General features: G+C 53.7%; 1 protein-coding gene across 2 annotated transcripts in view; it reads right to left on the bottom strand.

Moving 5' to 3' along the window:
- The window catches only part of HS1BP3 (HCLS1 binding protein 3), a 35,445-nt gene extending 15,320 nt beyond the window's left edge, over window positions 1–20,125 (bottom strand). For both annotated transcript variants that reach the window (XM_082427472.1, XM_082427473.1), the window contains exons 1-4: window positions 19,977–20,125; window positions 15,081–15,246; window positions 6,932–7,139; window positions 4,507–4,729 (exon numbers count right to left, since the gene is read on the bottom strand). In XM_082427472.1, the coding sequence (XP_082283598.1) occupies window positions 4,507–4,729; window positions 6,932–7,139; window positions 15,081–15,246; window positions 19,977–20,008 (629 nt within the window). In that variant the 5' untranslated portion in view covers window positions 20,009–20,125. The remainder of the gene's footprint in view (window positions 1–4,506; window positions 4,730–6,931; window positions 7,140–15,080; window positions 15,247–19,976) is intronic.
- Between the last annotated feature and the right edge of the window lie 2,388 nt (window positions 20,126–22,513).

Raw genomic sequence — 22,513 nt, 5'->3', positions numbered from 1 at the left:
GTCCTGAGCCCAAGAGGGAGAGCCGGGATACTTAGCAAGAGGCGTCCGAGGAGAAGCAGCTCCTGGGGCCCCTCGCGAGGTGGGGTGAGGCCAGGCTGTCCCCGCAGAGCTCCTGTTCCTGGGGGTCGCCTTGCTTCTCTATCTTGGAAATGGTGGTGAGGCGATGGCTGACCTTATTGTGGTAATCATTTCACACTACGTAGGTGTATCGCATCATCACATTGTGCACCTTAACCTTACACAGTGTCACACGTCAATTTTATCTCAATAAAGCTGGGGGGAAAATAAGTAAATCTTGGGTTAGTAGATCTGGGGGAACCTGGCAGCGTGCCCGAAGTCTTCAGAACCACAGAATCATCCCAGAGTAGCAGTTCCATCCAAATAGAGGAAGCAAGATATTTTTATACTAAAACACATACGGTTATTTTATGAAAGATAAAGCAAAATTTGTAAAAATATTTATGACAAAACACATGATTCACGTTCCAAAGAAACGTCCAGCTCCACCACTTGAGGCCACGGCACAGGACCCTGGGTGCTGGCTCCCCCTCCTTTGAGCAGACAGCAGGAAGCCCAGTCTTACAGGAAAGCGTGTTCATGCAGGAACGAGCCTGTCCCTCGGGAAGCTGAGGGTCCTCAGGGACCTGGGGCCTGGAGGTTGGGGAGCTCCCTGGACACTGGGGGAAGAGGAGGGGGAAGCGGGCCTTGTGGATGGGCAGGGTTTGGAAAAGCAGGGAGGACTTCCCAACACAGGGGAATTAAGTCCTTCAAGACCCCTTCACTGGAGAGGCACAACCAAGACCCCCAGCAGAAGCTTTCAGGACCTTTTGCTCTGGGTCAGGTAACTGGGGGGAAAGCTCAATAGAATAAACACTCCGTACATGAACAAGCTCTTTCATTGCCTGTAATAGCAAAACCTATGGAAAACACCACAGTGTCCCCCAGCAGGGGCCTGGGAATGCCATTTACAGCACACCAGCCTGAGGCACTAGCACCAAGTTAAGAATGTACAAGTCTATCTACTGATCTGGAAAGACCCAGTACGTAAGCTGAAAAAAAGCAAATTATGGAGTGGCGCACATAACACAGTTCCATTTTGGTAATAAAACATGAATATCCAAAAGTGTATACCTTTCATGATGAAAGGGCTTTTAACGGTGTTTTCAATATTTCTATACTAATCATACATTATTTGAGTTGCAATTTAAAATGTTCCTCGCAGAGTATTTCCAGCAGAAGGCAGAACTATTATGGGAGAACTTCACCTTTCTCAGGACTGTGAAGTCTCTAAAATAGAAAGTTAAACATGAAAACTGTGTTCCACATGGAAACCGATCGTGAGGACATTAAGTGAAAACGCAGAGTGTAGAAAGCCACGTGTACTATGTCTGCGGTTACATGGACCGGGCCGGGACAGGGACACACAAAAATCCCGAAAAGAGGAGCGCGGCAGCGTGGGATTGGGAGGCGGTGAGGGCTTTGTCTATCTTGAGGTACTTTCTAAGGGTGCAGCAGTGCGTCCTTCCCTAATCAAAACCAGGTTTTACAGACAAAGGAAAGCCAGGCTTTGTGCCCTGGCCCCCACCCGCCCAGCAACCCCACAGTGGAGAAACAGCGCCCCGGCGCGGCCACGGCAGGAAGGGCCAGCGCCTGCCGCCTGGAAACGTGGCCGCTTGGGGAGGGCCGGCATCCGGCCCAGATGGGCGCTCGGGAGGTGGGGGGCTGGGAGAGCAAGGATGCCGCAGCCGCAGCCGCAGCCGCAGAGGAACTGAGGGCACACGATGAAGAAACATGTGCACCAAGCATAAGTCTCCTGCAAAGAACAGAATGTTCCTCACCAGAGGGTTGGGTCGGCAGCCTTGTACAAAGAAGTCAACAGGCCCACCTGGGTGTCCCAGGAGAGGCCAAGGGGACACCCTCGCTTCGAGGCAGGGCCTTGCCACACACAAGGCACTGGCCAGGTCCCCGCGCAACTCTGTCCTCAATTTTCCCATCTCTGAAGGGGGGATAATCCTAGGGCCCTGCCTGCCTTCCAATCTGCTGGGAGACTGGAATCCAGGGACAGGGCAGGGAGGTGACACCAAGTCCTGATTCTTGCCATTTGGGGCTGGATGAATCTGGATGAGCTACTTGACTCCAAAAGTCAGCTTCCTCACACACAGAACGAGCCCGATGCCAGAACCCGCTTCCTAGGGCACCATTTCCCAAACCAGACCCACAGTGGATCCGGAAAGCAATTTGGTTGAGTCATGACCTTTAAAAAAAAAAAAAGAAATAGAATAGAAAATATCTCTTCATGTAAATGCTAATCAGTTCCTGGCATTTAATAAACTCTCAAAAACTGTTAGTTGTTATTATTCCCAGTGGCGACAACAGCACTGACTATTGTCACATTGGTATTAAAAGAAAGACTGGCAGGAGGTCAAAAGCCTCCGGGATCCCTTTTAGGTGCTCAGCTCTTCTCGGATTCAGAAAGGAGGCCCCGGAGTGCAGAGCTGGGGATGGCGCTGGGGCGCAGGGGGTGCCCAGACAGCCAGCACCTCACCCAACCATCTGCTACTGGAGTAAGCAGGGAATTAAAGGCGGCCCTTGCCAACCCCAAAGAGCGTTTTCCTACCCAAAAAAGGAGCTGCTTTGCTAAGCACGTCCTTTAGCCAAAGGCTGGCACAAACCACGCAAGCCCATAGCAGTCTGGCAGCAAGTAACATGTAGTTACTCAGAACAACAGAGAGGCTGAGTTCAAACAAATACAGCCTAACAAGGCCCTCGGGTCGCACAAGGCTGATGAGGAGCGGCTATTACGATCTTCTCTCGACATAACCTCGCTGTCACTCCTACAGGCCGCTGACCCCCTCCTAGGACAAGGCCAATGGGGGTGGGAGGTGCTGGAAGGGCCTGACACCTGGCACCAAGGAGCTGCAGGACCTCCGGCTCCGGCCCCCGTCTCCAGCCCCCGTCTCCCCGAGCGCCTGGGATCTTTCCCGAGTCTGACTCCTCGTCCCCTCCAGGCTGGTCTCACGGCGACCCTGCAGCCACACGTCCTCACGTGCCCACCCTCACACACCCTGCTAGGAGAGGAAGGCCTGCGGGTGGTGGGCAGTGCTTTCTGGACTGTATTTTGCATGCTGTTTAAGTTGAACTTGTCCCTGCCTGATTTCTCTTTGGCTCTAATTTCTTTCTGGAACAGGACCTGTGAGACAGGCAGAGAGAATGTCACTCTGGGTCTGTGGTCTGTCCACCTCTGCAGAGGTCGTGGGGCAGAAAGATGGGGCCGTGACGTCTAACTCACTTAATTTTCATGAGAGCCGCAAAAGATGGGTGCTATCGTCATCCTGCTTTCCTTGCAGAAAACTGAAGGAAAGGGGTAAATTGCCGGGATTCTGGTCCAGGGAGTCTGGCTCCGCAGTCCAGGACAGCACCCTGAGCTCGGTTTGAATCCCAGTACCATTATCCACCAAGCCGTCTGACCTCGGGCAAGGCACCTGGCCTCTGCAGACGTCAGTTTCTTTAATCTGTCAAATGGCCTAGTAACAGCTGTTTGCGGGGCAGGCTGTCAACCAGACACAGTAGACAAAGTGCAAAGTACAATGCCGGGCGCGTATTAGGTGCTCAAAATCAACAGTTCCCACCTTGTTTCTTGCTCATTTGGGCCAAGAACTGAGGGTCCCGGGAGGCGGGCTGAGTCTGTCGGGCTCCCCCTCATCTCCTTCTGGTCGGGAGGTCCTGCCCAACGCCTCAGCCTGTGCCCATCGGAGGGGCCTGGGGAGCAGATGTCTGGCTCTCCGGTCTCATCTAGCCTGCAGCCCCTCCCCCCAGCTCACGGTGCTCCCCCAGTGGGGGCTCAGGAGCAGCTCACTGATTGGCTAAAGGCAGGCAGAGGGACAGGAAAGGAGAAGGAACAGGAAGGTGACAGAATCAGGACACCAAGGGGCCATCAAGACCACAGCTAGTTGCCTCTTCTTCTCCAGTGTACGTGTGTGTGCACGTGTGTGTGCAAGTGTGCACGTGTAAAGGGCACACAGTCTACCCTGGGGCTCACTCTACCTCCTTCCAGCACAGTCAGCAGCTTATGGGTCACCAGTCACCCCAGCCTTACAACCACCTTGGGGAGGCAGGGCCAAGGTACACAGCCCTGTCCCCAGGGCAGCGGGACACGGCCCAGGGAGCTCCAGTCACGCATCACAAGTCACACGCTGTCAGTGACGAGCTGGACTGAGAACCCAGGCCTCCTGGGCTGCTGAACTGTCAGGGGTGGGGGCAGCCCTGCCTGGTCTCAGTGCAGAACTGGGGGGTGGGGGGGCCACCCTGTGAGCAGGGAGGGGCAGGAGATACCTGGGCTGAGCCCCAAAGACCCAGGTGATGTTGGGACGAGCAGAGAGCCAGTTCCCTGCGTACCAGGCCCCTAGGGGCAATAACCCAGGGATACCGGTTTTCTCAGACTCCCAGGAGGGAGGGAGGAGCCTGGAGAAAGCCAGGCAGGGGCCCCACCCAGAAGGGAAGACTTACCGCATGATGCCCAGAGGGTCCAGGGCCTCCTCCTCCTCCTCCTCCTCTGAGGACTTCCCTGCATCCTGGCCCTTCTGGTTCAGCATGGGGAGACCCTCACCCTCCACTCGGTCCTGCTGCTGGAAGAAGTCGAAAGCATCCCCGTCATCCCCTGCTTGGCTGTCTGTGTCCAGGACAGAGAAATCTCTGCTGCTGAGATCCGCAGCCCCGGGGGATCTGGTACCTGTGGAGGGAGACAGAGAGGGCGCCTGACACCCACCGCCGGGGGACGCGAGGAGGCACTTCCCGGCACACAAGCTCCTGTGCCAGCACCCGAGGCTGGGGCTTCCTGCAGCATCCTGGGACCAGGATGGTGGGTCTGGATGGGGGTGGCAAAGCCTGGGGTGGAGCAGTTACAAGCAGGAGCCTCAGAAGACAGAGGGAGCAGTTCCTGAAGCTCTGCAGCCCAGGGCCTGTTGGGACGACAGACTACAGTCCATGGGCTGATGGCAGAAGCCAGCCAGTGTATGTGGGTTCCCACAGAACAGTTCCAGAAACGTTTTGCAGTTGTGGAGCCCATCGGGGAGCTCTGCCAACCACGGATGGAGACCTGCTCCGAGGGTCTGAGTGATGAGACTAGGAACTCAGTGACTGCGCAGCGAGCACATGGAAGATTCGAGAACCAACTGTGATGGCTTCACTACAAACTGGCTTACAGAAGCACTTCTCAAAGCGTGGTCCATAGGCGGGTGTCCACAACAAGGTAACTACAGAAAGGGGGAGCAAGCATTCAGAAACTTCCACAGTACCTTGGAATGCTGTTTGTGACAGATTGGGAATAAAAAAGTTAGTCCTTCCCCACAAGGGTTTGAGAAGCATGGGTTTAGGCTACTTGTTTATCTCTATCTAAATAGTTTACTGAATAGTATATTTTTGAAAGCAGTTACTTAAAAAGTATATGACCCTGTGGGTAAAGAAGTCACCTATATGCCACAGAGTGCCTGGCACATAGGATGTAATATGTATACTGACATAGTATGTAGAACTAAGTGATAATAATTACGTTGCATTATATTATGCTTTGTTATTTTATTTAGGACAAATGTAAAAATCCCATTCAAAATCTCATGAACCTTCAATTTCATGGAATAAGCATCATGTAATAAAAATTTTTACAGGTACGGATTCATTTAAATATTGCAAAAATCCCACGTGAGAGATCCTATCTGTACCTCCATTTTACAGATAAGGAAACTGAGGCATGGAGAGGCTAGGAAAGTCAGACCATCCTATCCTGCTTCCCCATAACAGAGAGGGCCAGGAGATGGGGAGTTTCTCCCAGCTACGGATAGGCTGCAGCCCCCTTCCTACAGTCAACGCAGACCCAGAGAGAGGCAAAGGGCGGAGGGCTGTGACCTCAGTAGACAGGAGGGCCGGAGAGACCCCAGCCCGAAGACCCCTGTGGGGGGCGTGGGAAAGGAGAGAAGAAAACCGGTGCTGCAGTCTTACCCAGGCTCGGCTTTCCGTGCATTCAGCTGTTCCGCTTTTATTTCCCCACCTTGTTTTTTTTTTTTTTAATTGGTTTATTAACTGTTAATTTTCTTTTGAAAAATTCCCATCTGTCTTGGGAAGCTAGGAGATTCACGGTACTTGGGAAACGAGTTAAATGGGGTGAGTGCCCCGCACCCCCGATGGGAGCCCTCCCCAGGCTCCCCCTGCCCCGGGGTGTTGGTGCAGGATGCGGACACGCCCGGAGCGTTCTGAGTCCAGTAGGTGTGAGTGGGGGTGAGCCGTTAGCCATCGCTTCTACAGTGCCTCCTGCGCGGCGAGCTCTGCTCCGGGCACTCCGCGTGTGTTAGCACACGTGGTTCTCACAAGCACCTGTTAGCCGGGCTACTCCCATCCGACAGACAGGACTAGCGGGAAGACAGGGGGCCGTGGGACCTGGACTGTGAGGGCTCGAGGTTCCCATCACCGGGTGGGAGGGCTGCCGGGAGCCACGCCCAAAACCTCTCCGTGAGGGGCACCAGCTGAGTGAGGTGTCCCCAGGGGCCGGGGCACCAGCCTGGCTGTGGGAGCACAGCCTTCTCCGGACTTTGCAGGCCCCCAGGCCTGGCTGGTGGGAGGCGGAGGCGTGTGTACGGGTGGGCGGAGCTCTGGAGGGGGCTGGCCAGGAGGGGAGTGGGTGGGGTCAGACTACGGAGAAGGGCCCTGGGTGAGCCCCATCCAGCACCCAGATGGTCAGTCCTCCAGGGCTGGGTCCCAGGCCTCTTCCACCCACCACCCTGGCCCAAGCACGGCAGTAAGGCCCATGGGCCTCCACAGCCTGGCTGAAGCTTCTGGGCTGCAGAGGGTACTGTGGACCCCCCTCCCGCCAAGCCAGGGCAGGGAGGCCTAGTTCTGGGCCAGCGGAGACCTCAGGAATCTGGGACAGAGCCTCCCGTACCTAAGAATTCTAGCAGCTCAGGGCTGCCTGCCAACTCAGCATCCTTCGAGACACAGCGCAGGATCTCATCGAACATGGCTCTCCTCTCCCGGATGTCACACTCCCCCACAAAGAGCACCTTCCTGGGGAGGGGGGGAAGGCTGGCCGCCGGATAACGACTGCTGAGTTTCTGGTAAAACTCCTCAATATCACTGTACTTTCTGGAGACCTGGAATGAGAGGAGCGCGGGGTTTCCTGAGTGAGGCGGGAAAGGAGAGAGGCTGCTCCTCCCGCCCCAACAGAGGTCCCGAGGGCCCTGCGGAGAGTCCTCCCCTAGGACCAGCCCCAGGAAGCTGTGCCTCCCTCCGGACCCTCCGCCCAGCTCCCTGCCTCAGGCTCCACTTCCTAAGCCTCCTGGTCAACGCTGGGTGCTAATCCTGAAAGTCCTAGCGGCCCAAAGGAAAGATGCCATCGTGGTGGGTTCCAGGCACCATCACAGGTCTGGGTAGAGACACTTGATACAGAGGCCTGGCCTGCAGGTGACCGTGACTTATACCTCCATTCTGGGCCTTCAGTGCGTTAGCAGGGCGACCTCACGGTCTGGCCCCTGTTCGGTCATCTTCCTGCAACAACAGGACAGCGTTTTGCAGGGTCACTGTCCCGTGAACTAGCGGCTGCCTCTGACAAGGCCACACCTTACAGTGCTCAGCTGGTGGAGAACCAGACACTGCAAAGCTGGTTTCTGGCCCCGGTGCCAGCCAGGAGCCCACTGCACACCGGGACCTTGGGGAAGCAGGCCAGGGGGTCCGCTGGAAGGTGGTCCTCGGCCGTCAGAGTCATCCTGGGGTACCTGGCTTCCTGCAGAGCTAAGGGCTGACGGCTACCGCCTCTCCATCTTTCCCCAGAACTCCCGCCGCAGCTTAGGGCTCGTCCACTCACTATCAAGCTCTTGCTGTGCGTTTACTCTGTATGAGCACACTCAGTGTGGTCTCTGCCCCCGAGGCTCCAGGTCTCCAGTTAAGGGAGCAGCGGTAGCACAGCGGGCCGTTGCCATCACTGTGGTCTGTAGGAGCCAACACAGGCGCTCAGAGAAGAGCCACTCACCCCACGCCACGCCCCACCTACAGCCCAGCGTGCTCCCTTGTCTTAGACTCCTCTGTGCGCTCCCCGCGTGTGTGGCCAGTCTCCCCAACTCCTCCGTGGGAGCATCGATTATGAAGACAGATATTCCCACTTCTCCCAAGCCAAGGTCCTGAACACAGCACACCACTGAAGCACTGGTGTAGCTGACGGGCTGTGAGGCGCCTGGATGCATTCAGACAAGGGACACCTGGCAGCCCCATCGCACAGCTCTGCTGGAGCACGCAGCCCCGGCTAACCTGCATCATCCTCAGAGCCCCCAGCCCATGAGGGTTCCAGATGCTGGCAGGTGGCTGGGGCACTGGGGGACTTCAGGAACCCCCCCTGGGGAGTTATCTGGGACAGGGGACTGTGGCCTGCAGTTGTCAACACAGAGCCTGGCCCGGGAGCTTTCCTGAGAACGGCTCTCAAGGAAAGGTAAGAGCATCCTTTCACAAAAGTGACGCAGGCTCCAACTCCAGTGGTCCCGAGAACCCAAGACTCCACCAGGTGGGGGCGGAGCGCCCTCTGCTGGCCTGACTGCTCCATGCAGGCCTGGCCACCAGACCCACCAGGACCCGGCTTCTGGGAGCTGTGGGTCTCCAGGGCACGGACAGCGTGGGCAGCCGGGGAGCTTTAAGTCTTGGGTGCCACCCCACGCAGGGCCCACATTCACCAGTGTTCCAAAGCACGGGCTTCTACTCCTTTTGAGGAGTAGAACGCAAAATGCTCATTAGTTTTTTAAAGCTAAATCGTGAAACTTCAAAGAAAGTTCAGGTGCGGGGTTACACCCCTAGATCTCATAGGGAGTCAACGAGTTCTTTGCCCTCGCAGGTGGTTCAAAATGTTTGGGAAGAACCTCCACGCACAGGCACCTGTGCACACAGCTACCCGCGGGGCAAGGGGGTCACTGGTCAGGAGAAAGTGGCACTGGTGTGACACATGGAGGTGTCAAAGAAGTCCCCACACACCCTCGCTCATAAGGCCAGCCAGCACCTTATCAAGGGCCCCCGAATGCTGCCTCTCTGTCTCGCCCACGGACTTGGGTCTCAGATATTTTCCTCTTTGCTCCTGTCCCTGAAAAACATGGGTGCGTTGAGCTCCATCTGGGTCAAGTCAGACTACCAGGAGCTGCAAATCACCCAGCAGAACAAAGCAGACCCAGAACCATCACCTGCCATTACATTACACCTTGGTTCTCAACAAGAGTCCGTCCAAGAAGCAAACGAAAAACATCACACTCTTTTAGACACTTTCCAGGATGTGCTGAATGTCTCTTAAAGAAAGAACTGTGCCATAAACTTTAGTCCCTTAGAAGCTGGTGTCTCCAAACTGGAAAAGGATATTTGTCATGCAATAAATATAAAGAATATATAAAGAATTCCTATACATAGTAAGAAAAAGACAGCCAATGGTTCAAAAGGAATTCCACAGAAGAAACAATGTTTCACAAACATGTGAAAAGATATTCAACCACATTAGCAATCAAGGAAATGCAGGCTAACACCTATCGATACAAGATTCACAAAATCAAAATGTCAGACAATACCAAGTATAAGTGAGCATATGAAACAGGGGCATTACACTATCTGCTGGCTGGTAGTGACCTCTGGAAAACAGTCGGCCTTGTTTGATGAAGTTAAAAGTGTGCATAGCCATACGGATCTTTTGCCTAAAACATTATGTTTTTTCTTAATCTTACTAAAAATATCTTTTTTTTCTTTCTGAATTCTCTCTTCCTTTAACTACAACATTGACTTGTTCATTTCAATTTTAAATCCATCCTTCTTATTCTCTTCTAATAATGGGATTTGACTTTCTCTTTTTTTAATGGGGATTTATTACCTCATCCAGCTGATCTTAAACATTTTAGCATCAAGATCCCATTAAAAATTTATTGAGGACCCCAAAGAACTTTTGTTTATGTGAGCTGTAGTTATTGCTATTTCCCACATTAGAAATTAAAACAGAAATTTAAAAACAACAACAACAAAAAGAATCTGGTGTCTCTTCTGATAGGTCACCAGGGCTGGGTAACTCACTCTTTGCCTTTCTGTCTTGGTTGCCAGGAGACTCAGAACAAACCAGCCCCCTGCTCTGCTCTGAACCGCAGGACCCTTGCTCATTTTAACTTTCTCTCACAATCCTGTGGCCTGTCTCTCCTGGGCACACCTCCAGACCTTTTTACAAGAAGCCAAAGGTAAAGACTAAACGAGTGAGTTTGTGATCTTGCCCCTTCCTGAAATTCTCAAGCCCCTGAGCCCCCCTCTCTTCCCTCGGCCTCGGCTCCTTCTCCCTGACTGTCCTGAGGTGCTAGCGTCCCCAGGCTTTCCTCCTCGGCCCAAACCTCCACGCCCACATCCACTCTCTGGGCAACTTCATCTGCTCCCAGCCTTTCAGCATCACCTGCAAGCGGATGCCTCCCAAAGCAGCCTCTTGGGCCTGACCCCGCCCCGAGTTCCAGCCTCATGTATCCATCAGGCAAACACTTCACACTGGAAACGCCCTCCTTCCACCTGCCCCTCCGCTGGAGCCCTTTATTTCAGTGGGTAGAAACAGTCAGTCAGTTAATTATGTGCATGTCACCTTGGAAATACTTTCAACTCTCTCCCTCCCTCCTGTACCACCCACCGCTGGCCTGCTCCCAGCCCCCCACCTGGGGCATTACTCTACCAGCCTCCTCACCGGGCTCCCTGTCCCCTGCCCTGTTCCTTCCAATCCAACTCCACTCTCCACCGGACAGGCAGTGAGAGACAACAGGACCATGTCATTCCACTGCTTAAAGCTCCTGCCTGACTGCCAGACAGGTCGGGCTCCCTGCACGCCCTCCACGACCTGGTTCCTGCCCGTCATCGCCCTCCTCTCCTCCCACTTCATCCGGGACGACACTCAGCTGCTCACAGCTCCCCACACGATGCCCTGTTTCTAGCCTCTGTGCCTTTGCTTAGGCTGTGCCTTCCGCCGGGGGCACCCTTCTCCCCTTCCGCTGTTCTTAGCTCCGTCTGCTCGTTAAACTTTCTTTTTTTTCTATTGCAGTAACACTGATTTATAACATTATACAAGTTTCACGTGTACAACGTTACATTTCTACTTCTGTATATGCTATGGTGTGCTTACCTCCAGAGGTTTAGTTTCTATCCATCACCATACAGTTGACCCCCTCTACCCATTTCACCCTCCCCTCTGCCCCTTCCCCTCTGGTAACCGCTACTCTGTTCCCTGTATCTACCTGGCTTTGTTTGGTTTGTTCACATTTTGTTTTTTATTTTTTATATTCCACACATGAGTGAAATCATACGGTATTTGTCTTTCTCTGCCTGACTTAATAGGATACCCTCAAGGTCCATCTGTGTTGCTGCAAATGGCAAGATTTCATCTTTTTATGGCTGAGTGGTATTCCATTGTATGTAAGGACCACAACTTCTTTATCCGTTCATCCACTGATGGGCACTTAGGTTGTTTCCATGTCTTGGCTATTGTAAACAGTGCTGCCATGAACACAGGAGTGCATATATCTTTTCAAATTAGTGTTTTTGTATTCTTTGGATAAATACCCAGAAGTGAAATTGCTGGATGATATGGCAGTTCTATTTTTATTTATTTATTTATTTATTTATTAGCCACGCCATGCGGCTTGTGGGATCTTAGTTCCCCAACCAGGGATTGAACCCGGGCCCTTGGCAGTGAAAGCGTGGAGTCCTAACCACTGGACCGCCAGGGAATTCCCTATTTTTAATTTTTTAAGGACTCTCCATACTATTTTCCATAGTGGCTGCACTAATTTACATTCCCACTAACAGTGTAGGAGGGTTCCCTTTTCTCCACACCCTCATCAACATTTGTCATTTCTTATCTTTTTGATAATAGCCATTCTAACAGGAGTGAAGCGATAGCTAACTCTGGCATTTCCCTAATAATTAGTGATGTTGAGCATCTTTTCATGTGCCTGTTGGCCATCTGTATGTCTTCTTTGTAAAAATGTTTATTCAGCTCCTCTGCCCTTTTGTCATAAATTAATTGTCCATTTGTATGGATTTATTTCTGGGCTCTCAATTCTGTTCCATTGATCTATGTATTTGTTTTTCTGTCAACACCATGGTGTTTTGATTACTACAGCTTTGTAATACAGTTTGAAATCAGGGAGTGTGATACCTCCAGCTTTGTTCTTTTTTCCCAAGAAAAAAGATTTCTTTGACTATTCAGGGTCTTTTGTGGTTCCATATAAATTTTAGATTTTTTGGTTCTCTTTCTGTGAAAAATGTCCTTGGGATTTTGATAGAGATTGCATTGAATCTGTTGATTGCTTTAGGTAATATGGACATTTTAACAATGTTAATTTTTCCAATCCATGAGCATGGAATATCTTTCCATTTGTTTGTGTCTTCTTCAATTTCTTTCAATAATGTCTTATAGTTTTCAGTGTACTTAGTTAAATTTATTCCTGGGCATTTGTTGTTACTGTGGTGGCTGTAAATGGGATTGTTTTCTTAACTCTCTTTCTGCTCGCTCATTGTCAGCACACAGAAACACAACTGACTTTTTTTTAAAATAAATTTATTTATCTATTTATTTTTGGCTGCATTGGGTCTTCGTTGCTGCACGCAGGCTTTCTCTAGTTGCGGCGAGCGGGGGCTACTCCTCGTTGCGGTGCACGGGCTTCTCACTGCGGTGGCCTCTCTTGTTGCAGAGCATGGGCTCTAGGTGCGTGGGCTTCAGTAGTTGTGGCGCGTGGGCTTCAGTAGTTGTGGCACGCGGGCTCAGTAGTTGTGGCTCACAGGCTCAGTAGTTGTGGCTCATGGGCTCAGTAGTTGTGGCTCGCGGGCTCTAGAGCACAGGCTCAGTAGTTGTGGCTCACGGGCTTAGTTGCTCCACGGCATGTGGGATCTTCCTGGACCAGGGCTTGAACCCATGTCCCCTGCATTGGCAGGCAGATTCTTAACCACTGCGCCACCAGGGAAGTCCACAACAGATTTTTGTGTGTTGATTTTGTGCCCTGCAACTTTACTGTATTCATTTATTATTTCTAATAGTTTTTGGTGGCATCTTTAGGGTTTTCTATATATAAAATCATGTCATTCACAAACAGTGAAAGCTTTACTTTTTTCTTTTCCAATTTGCATGCCTTTTATTTCTTTTTCTTTCCTAACTGCTGTGGCTAGGACTTCCAATACTATGTTGAATAAGAGTGGAGAGTGAGTGGAGCCTGGTGGGCTGGAAGGAGGAAGGGAAAAGAAGGGGCAGAAAAAAATAAATAAATAAAGAGTGGTGAGAGTGAGAATTCTTGTCTTATTCTTGACCCTACGGGGATATCTGTAGGTTTGTCATATATGGCCTTTATTAATGCTGAGGAACATTCCTTCTATACTCATTTTATTGAAAGTTTTTATAAATGGGTGTTGAATCTACCTCTGTCTCTCTCTCCTGCTTCTGGGACACCCATTGTCTTAATGTTGCCCTTCCTAAAAGACTTCGATAATTCTCGTAGAATTTTCTCTCTCTTTTTTTTTGGATCTTAATTCTCTCTCGTCTTCTAACTGTATCATTTCTAGATTTCTATCTTTGAACTGGCTAATTCTCTCTTCCATATGGTCTGCTCTATTTCCAATCCTTTCTGATGCACTCTTCATCTTGCTTACTGAGTTCTTCAGATCTAGAATTTCTGTTTGGTTCTTTTTTAGAGTTCCAGTCTCTTTGGTAAAGTATTTCTTCTGTTCATTAATTTCATCCCTGACGTTCACTGAACCACCTTTCTGAGTTTTCTTATAGCCCGTTGAGCTTCTTCTTGACAGTTATTTTGAATTCTCTATCAGATTGCACTGTTCTGTGACTTTAAATCTGGATTCTGGAGAATCACCATTTTATCTTTGTGATACAGTGTTACTGTGGTTCTTTATGGTGCTGGATGAGTTGCTCCTCTGCTGGTACATCTGAAGCAGCAAACACCTTTCTTCTTTAGGTAAACCTTTTTTTTTTTTTAAACTTGATTCCAACTATTCAACAGGTTAGAGGCTTTTCTTTTCTTTCCTTTTCCATTAGGTGGCGCTACAGCACAAGTTTTTGGTTTCTCTTACCTGAACTGCCTCTGGTTATATTAGAGGATTGGTACTTTCCAGCCTCCACTGCCCTTGTCAGAGGTGCTGCCTGGTGCCCGCATTGTCACCACCGCTTGTGCCTCCATGGTTGCTGCTGTCACTGTTGTCGCTGCCTGGGTCAGCGGGGTGGTGGGCACTTCTGCTGTGTCCAGGATCTTGAGTCACAGGCTCTGCTTCCACTGGACGGGGTGGAGCTGGGGTCTCGGGCACCTCTGCCGTGTCTGGGCTTGTCAGGTTTAGGGATGCCGCCACTGTGGGTCGGGGAGAGGGGGACAGACTTGTGGGCAGCTCTACAACTGGAGGGACGGTGTTGCAGGCCCTGCTGACCAGTCCCCTGTGGCTGCAGGCGCGGCTGAGGCCCGGAGGCTGGCGTTGTGTGTGCCGCCTCCCTGATGCGGCTGGGTTCCCTGGGGCCGCGGGCTCGGCCTCCGGGGCTGGGGATCTGGGACTGCACACACCACCTCCACTGTTCCCTCAGTTCTGCCTCCGTTGTATGTTCCAGTCCGCCCACCTCTAGATGGACAGATGTGTGAGACTGTTTGGGATGTTTCACTGGCTGCAGACTGAAGGGGAGTGACAAAGGGAGTGTCTCATCCGCCGTAATGCTGATGTCTCCACCTGCTCTTCAAAACACAACTCAGCCCTGACCTCTTCCGAGACATCTTCCAGAACCTTTTCCCTAGGATGGGTTAGGTGCCCCTTCTCTACACTCCCACAGTCCTCCCCTCCCCTTGGGCTCCTGTCTCTTTACAGGTCTGTCTCCCCACAGACTGCAAGCATCTGGTTCACCGGTGTCCTTACCGCCGAAACGCTCTGGCACTGTCAGGCCGAGTGAGCGCTGGCTAGAGCACTGCTCGCACCCCGATGCTACTTGCACCCTGGCAGCAGGTGTGTCTGCCCAGCTGGACCCCCGGACCCTGGGCACCCTCGGGAGCATCCTGGCAGAGCCCCCAGCTCACCAAGAACTGGACGACATCCTCAGGCCTGTGCTTGGCCGACTTGAATGCAGCCAGCCGGGTTACCACCAGGATCTGGTACTCCACATGCCCTGACATCATCTTGCCCCGTACCTCCTGGTGCTGGGGCACGGTCAGGTCCAGGCCTGTGTGGACATTCTGAACTCGCCTGCCAAAGGGAAAGAAGGCAAAAGAAGCTCAGGTTCAAGTCAGCAGGCTTCCTGAGTGAAATGCAGGCCAGACCTCAGATGGCCCAGCAGGCTGGGTGCGAGGCTGCTCCACTGGCCACTCTCTGTGGTCCTGGCTCCCCACCCCGCTGCAGGCCAGCCCCTCATAAAGCCTGGCTTCGCAGGCCCCAAGCCTGGGCCCTGCCTTTGGGTCACCCAGGAACAATGGGCTGTCCCCAGCAGGAAAACAGGTGACAGCAGAGAAGATGGGGCTCACAGAAAATCACAAACAGCTAGGTGTCTGACAAAAACCCAGCACAAGAGCTCCTGCGGGATTTGTGGGGATGGCATTCCAGGGGTTCTGTTCAGACCAAGGGAAGTGCCTGGCTTTGGGCACACAATACAGGAATGAAACCCCACCAGGAATCCGGAGAGAGAAATGCTTCTCTTCAGCTAACCAGAGAGCAGCAGAGCTGCTACAGAACCTGCCCAGCTGGGGAAGATGGAAAGGGCACTGGATACCAGGCCATCATTTGCCCTGGGGCCTCTGCAAGGCACTGATAAGGCCTGCTGTAGGAGGCTTTGAGCGGATACTCAGCAAAACATTACAGCTCTTGGAGGATTTTTAAATGCTATACAAACGTAATGAATCACACGATGAGCAAAGAAGTTATGAAATGTTCCCTCCGAGGTGAGAAAAAAGGTTAAATGTATTCCTCATTCTATGTAAGGGTATAATGGAGACCCATGCACACAAACATACATCACACAAGCACCTATGACAGGATACGCCCCGCATACTGCTATCAGGGTCAAGACCTACTATGTGCCGGGCGGGACTTTCAGAAGATAGGAAAGGGGAGGGCCCGAGGGGTGGGGCTACTGGCGCTAAGACTGTGTCTGGGGTGAGGCCCTTTCCCTCTCTCCAACTACATCCCAATCCATCAGATGACACCCTGCCCCCAGCACTACACTCCTCCCCTTTCCACACCAAGCATGTGACACTGTCACCATGATGTCATTTGTCACCTACTGGGAGGACAGCCCACCACGTAGCCACATACTACTAAGCATTCAAACCCCTACACACACAAACATTTTCACAGGGTGTAAGGCATGCGAAAATGAGCATCAATCACTTAGAAAGGCCCGGGCGAACCTGCCTTCAGGCAGGTGTTGAATGAACCCAACATATGTGCGAGACAGAAAAACACCAATCAGCCCTCTTTTCCTTTTGCCAGTAACCAAATGAGCGTTCCTGGCCTTGCACCAGGTACAGACCCAGCTGCTCCTGGCGCTGCGCCGGTGTTACTGTTAGGAGCGCAGGAGAGCAGAGGGGACTGAAGTCGAGAGGTGGGCGTGAAGCAGCCGCGCTACCGGGCTCTGTTCTAAGCACCTGCCTGTCTAAGACACTCCTGCCGCCCTCAGCCCTACCGAGGGTCACTACCACTCAGACCCACTTAAAGTCAGAGAAACAGACACAGAGGGGAGTCACCTGTCCTTGGGCTCAGCAGGTCAGAGGTGGAGGCAGGGTTCACTCCAGGCTGCCACCCCCTCCCCGCTGACTGGCACCTCCTATCTGCCCAGCTTGCTCCTCCAGGACCTGCCTCCGTGACCCCTCCCCCTTTCTACTGTCCCCTCCCCCACCGTCCTGTCGCGCCCGCCCCACTGCTGGGATCACGCCCTTGGCCTCAGCTCCCCTGCCCTCGCCCCTAAACCCTCCCGTTCTCCGCGTCCCTTGCACCTGTGTCCGGCAGCTGCACGTCACAGGGATAAATGCACAGACGTGCTGACTGGTCCCACCTGAAATTCACGGCCACAACCTGCAAGCTCCAGCGTGGGGCCTGGCAACCCCACCTCGGTCTCGACCTGGGGCTTTGAGAGCCTGGGGCTTCTCAAAGTGCGGCCCCTGCAGCATCAGCATCACCTGGGAACTTGGGAGAGTGGCAGACCCAGGGTGCTGAATCAGTCTTCATGTTAGCAAGTCTTCCGGGGGACTCCCACGCACCTGAGCCTAACCCACTCTCTCTCCCACTCCCCTAGGCCCCCAAGGAAACTTTTCCTGTAAAGGGCCAGACAGTAAATATTTTAGGCTTTGCAGGCCATAGGGTCTCCATTACAACTACTCAACTCAGCCGTTGGAGAGCGAAAGCAGCTAAAGACAGTACATAAACTTTATTACAAAAGGAAGTGGTGGGCAGGATTTGGCGCATGGGTGTAGTTTGCCCACCTATGCCCCAGACCAAACTTCTCAAATGGTAAAGTGTATCCAAGTTGCCTGGAGATCTTGTAAATATGCAGCTTCTGATGCAGCAGGTCGGGGGCAGGGCCTGAGAATCTGCATTTCTAACAGCTGTCATGTGATGCTGATACTACTCCACGTGGTTAAACCCTAAGGTTAATTCTCCCTCTCCTCTTACTCCAGCGGCACCTGACCGTCCCTCTCTGCTCCTTGAAACTGTCTTCGTTGCTCCCGGGACCCCCACTCTCTCTCCGTTCTCCACCCTCCCTGGCCACTCCTGCTCAGCTTCCCTGGATGGTCCTCCATTCCTCTCTCTGCTCTGGACTCTCCCCTCAAGGCCACACTCCTTCTCCCAGCTGCCTGCCCGACATCTCCACTTGGCTGTCAACAAGCTTCTTCATGAACATGTCCAGACACACAGTGATTCTCACCTTCCTAAACCTGCTCCATCCATAGTCTCCCGACTCGGTCCATTGCAACCTCCCTCTTTCAGGAACTCAGGGCAAGTCTTGCAGTCAATCTTGACTCCTCTTTCTTGTTCTCGCGTCCCACATCTAATCATCAGCAAACCCTGAAAGCTGTACCGTCAAAATACAGCCAGAACCCAGACATTTCGCAACCCCTCTGCCACCATCAGCTCTCACGTGGATCACTGCCCGAACGGTCTCCTTGCTGCACCCTGCTCACCTACCTTCTGTCAACACAGCAGCCACATGACCTTTGTGAAATCCGCGCCAGGTCCCACCTCGCCCAGAGCCTCACCTCAGCCTGGGAGGCCTGTCCTGACTGTCCCCGGCCTCCAAGCCCCCAGCTCTGCACCACATCACCTAATGCTCTCCGCGGCTCACGGCACTCCAGCCACCCTGGCCTCCTCGCTGGTGCCCAAGCACCTCTCTGCCCCAGGACACGGGCTCCTGCTGTCCCCTCTGCCTGGTACACTCTTTCTCAAGATTTCTCTTGCGTTTGCCAGGAGTCTGCCCAACTGCCACTCTCCGTCAGAAAGACACTCCTGGGCCACACCATATAAAACAGCATTCACTCCTCCTAGCACCCTATTTCCCTACCACTTTATTTTCCTTCACACCATTTATCATCCCTGACACACCATATATTTACCTATTGTCCGTCTGCCCCACGAAAGCTCACGAGAGGGACTTTGTGTTGTTCACTACTGTATCCTAGAACCACTCTCCTGGCCTTCACCGCCAGCACCCGCATCTGTTAAGGAGCCCTGCCCAGGTGGGGCAGTGAGGGAAGCCACCCAGCCCCTTCCCAGGCTGCCGGCACCAAGGTCACACCCCCACTGGTCTGCTGCTGGCCCTGCTCACACCTGCCAACCTCAAAGCTCCTTTCTGCAGGAAAGGACACTGAGGCTCAGGGAGAGGAGGTGATGCAGGTGGCCCTGGGGAAACCTCTTCTGCCAGCGAGGACACGACCAGCAACCATGCAGAGGAGACCGAGCCGGTTCTGCTATCAGGGTTCACGTAAAGAATCCTACATACTTTTCTAGACCTGAAGCCACAGCGATGTTCAGACTACTGCTGGAAAAATAACATTCATTTATGTAAGAGACTGATGTCTTAGCCCAAGATGCTGGGTAGGGGGAACAAGGGTGGAGTGGATTAAAATACTTGCAGTGAGTCACTTGACAGATGTTAGAAAGGGGGAAAGAGTAAAACCATGACCATCCCAGCCTTTCCAGGATCCGTCTTGCACTGGGTCCCCCAGGCCTGGGTCAGGGTGGGCCCACCCTGCATCCTCTGCCTCCAGGGACCCTCCGCAGGCCTTTGCGGTAACTGCACTTTTCCTGAGCTACCTGTTTGAGCAGCTGCCCCTTCTTCTCTCCCCTTCACCTGATTAACCTCCACTCCTCCCGCAGCAGGGGGGGCCTCAGGCACCCCCTCCCAGAAGCCGGGGTTACCTCCGGCCCTGTGTTCCCATGGCAACCTGAACCCACTACCCCCCATGCAGCATCTGTCCCCCGAGGGTCTGCGTTCATCCCCGTTTCCCCGCAGGGCCGAGCCTTGCCTGATTCACCCCGTCCCCAGTGCCGTGCCTGGGGCCTCGCGCACGGTGAGCGCGGACAGGATGCATAACTAGATCTTCGAAAAGAAAGGAAGACAGGTGGAGGTGACAGGTGAAGGGGGGAGGAGAGCCCTCCCTTTGCCTGCTGGCCGGGACCAGCCAGTCCAGGCCTTCCACTGGGTTTTGGGTGAGTTCGTTACCCTCTAGGGACCTCAGTTTCCCCATCTGTAAAACGGGGGGGGGCGGGGGGAGGGGGACTCGCCGCCGCCCGCCTCTCCCGTTGGGCGGTGGAGGGGCCGAGCCCAGGTCAACGGCCAGAGCGCTGGGGACGCCGGGTGGCGGGCGGGATCGTCCGGACCAGCCGCCTCCGCCGGCTCCTCCGCCCCGGGTGCATCGGGCCGCGGCTCCCGGGCACCCGACTCCATGTTCCCCGAGACGCGGCGCCGGGCGCGGGGTCTGGCTCACCTGGAGGTGACGAGCACCGCCGGGGACTGCATGACGGCGAAGCTCCGGGCGGGGCGCGCGGTCACGAGACCCGCGGGCGCCGGCGTCGCCGCGTCCCGGGCCCTGGCCCGCCGCCTAGTGGCCACCGCGCTCGGCCGCAGGCGGAGCCTTTCTGGAACTCTGGGCGGAGACTCAGGGCTGAGCGTCCTGCGCGGGCTCGTCGCTGCTGGAGGCCCCGGCCGAGCTGAGGGCGTTTCCCGCGCCCGAGTGTCCTGAACCATCCAGAGGTTTGGGTCTGATGTCCCAGCGTTAGTAGTGACAGCGCCCGTTTCACTCTTAGGAGTGCCCAGAGTGTCCCGGATCAGACACTCCTGAAATTATTTGGTTCTCGTAACTTGGGGAGAACGCCGGCGAAACAACGCAGCGGTGCTCACGGCCCCAGGGTTGTTCGGAGAGAAGTTAGGAGCGTCCAGAAAACAAGATAAATCAGACCCCTCTGTAGAGCGAGGGGTGCTGATCCAAAGAAACCAAATGATCCAGGTGATCGAAATCAGCCTGACCCCTGAGGCCTTCCAGTGGCTTCCTGTGAAACGGCCTGCAGGGCCTTCCCGACAAAAGCTTCTGAGAACGCTGTGTCTTTCTTCTCGCTCACTAAGGAAATGTTGTTGTGACGCTTGTTAAAACAGTAAGGAGGACTTTATTCAAGACCATGGCAACAGGGGTCAAGACTGACCCAACGGGGAGAGAGTTCAGGCTCAACCCTGAGTACAGCAGACAGTGGGGTTGATGGCCACGGAGCAGGGAGGGGCCCACAAGGGTAGGGGGATTCTTGCTGAAAGCAGGCCAAGGGCTTCGACATCCAAGGCGGGGGATGAGGGCCTTGATCAGAGACCAAGGGGGATCAGATATCAAGGGTGGGGATCCTCTCTAAACTGACTTAGCAGGATTCTTGCTAAGACTGGGCTGGGCAGGCCAAAGACTGGGCAGGGGCCAAGGTCAAAGGCCCAGCTGAGAAGAGGGCTCAGAGGAGCCTAAAGTTTGGTCAAGGAGAGGGTCTTTGTGGCCCAAAGTTTCCCTCCCAGAGAGCTGCAAAAGCTCTCTCCCCCTCTGTGTGTGCAGACCCATCTCTCCACGCACCCACTCCTCCTTTCCTCGCCTCCTAACGACACCCACTCCCCATGCTGCTCCCTGGCAAGAGGAGGTGGGCTTCTGCTTGACTGAATTTCCCCAAAAAACCAGCCCCCTGCCCCAGCTGCACCGCCCTGGAACTCTGGTCAACCAATGTCCCATCCCTTTGCAATTATACCTGTAAGACACTTAGCCCCGGTCCTGGCCCGTAGTGACATTTAATCAGTGCGAATGTTTGTGTTGCTCTAATGTTTAGTGACTAAGAAGACAGGTCTCTCTGCTCTGCTTCTGCTACAAGTCAGACTCCGTCACAAAACTACTCTCCTCGCTCCCTCGTGGCCTTTCCATTCATTCATTCATTCATTCAATTGTTCGTTCATTCATTCAACGTTATGTACTGAGCTGGGCCCGTGTTCTGGGCCCTGTGGAGGCTCTGCAGCCATTTCGTGGCTAGGATGCTGCAGCTCTGCGCTCCCACGGCGCGCCCACGGACCTGCTCCCTCAGCTTCCCCTTTCCGACCCTCTCTTCAGGGTCTTCGGGGAGCCACTGCCTGGGAGGTGACAGGGCCCCTGGCCTGCCTCTGATGGCTGCCTTTGGGTCCACAGCTGGGGCCAGAGCAGTGAGGTCAAGGGGCCAGTTTCCCTCAGAGAAGGCTTAGGGGTAGAGGTGCGCCGGACATAATAGACCCTCTCATCAGAGATTCAACTGTCCATGGGGTGAGAAACGGAGGTTGTGTCACCTGCCACAGTGGCCCAGAAAGAGAAAAGCTCAGTCTGGAAACAGGGCCAGGAGAGAAGTGCAAATCGCCACAGGTATTCTGTGCTCTGTCCATGAGAGCCCCACTGACAGAGAACAGCAGAAGCTGGGCTTAGCGGCGTCAGATGCACGATGGGGTAACGTGCACCGTGTTTCCTACAGGAGGGGCAGCACAGTGTCCCTGTGGACCTCGGCTTCCCACCCGCCACCCCACCAGCATCGTTATTATCTGTATTGGAGTCAGATTTTCGTGAAGAAATCCTACAGTGAAAAGTTTTGAAAAATGAATCACTTTCCCCACTTTATCTCTTAATAAATACATATGTTCATATGCTTGAATGGCTTGTTTCAAATTTGTTTGTAGACAAGATGAGCAATAATGAACAGAAGGATGAGTGAGTGAAAGGGCTGCAGGAGCACCCCGTCTGCTGTCTGCTCTGCCTGCCCGCCTGCCCGTCTGTCTGTCTGCAGGGCAGAGCTTGAGGTAGCAGACGGCCCCCGTGTCTAGCTTAAATTGACACGCCCCACTTCAAAGAAGGCAGAAAGGGCGTGAGCCTCGGCACCCCAGGGGTCCGGCGCAGCGCAGCCCTTGGGAAGGGCCAGCCAGTCAAGCGGTCACCACCGCACAGACACCTGTGGGCCATACACCATGTGCTGGGCGCTGAGAGTGCAG

This window comes from Balaenoptera physalus, assembly GCF_965194825.1.
Source record: "Balaenoptera physalus genome assembly, chromosome: 15".
Classification (NCBI taxonomy): domain Eukaryota; kingdom Metazoa; phylum Chordata; class Mammalia; order Artiodactyla; family Balaenopteridae; genus Balaenoptera; species Balaenoptera physalus.
This window is presented reverse-complemented; position numbering and strand designations above follow the sequence as displayed.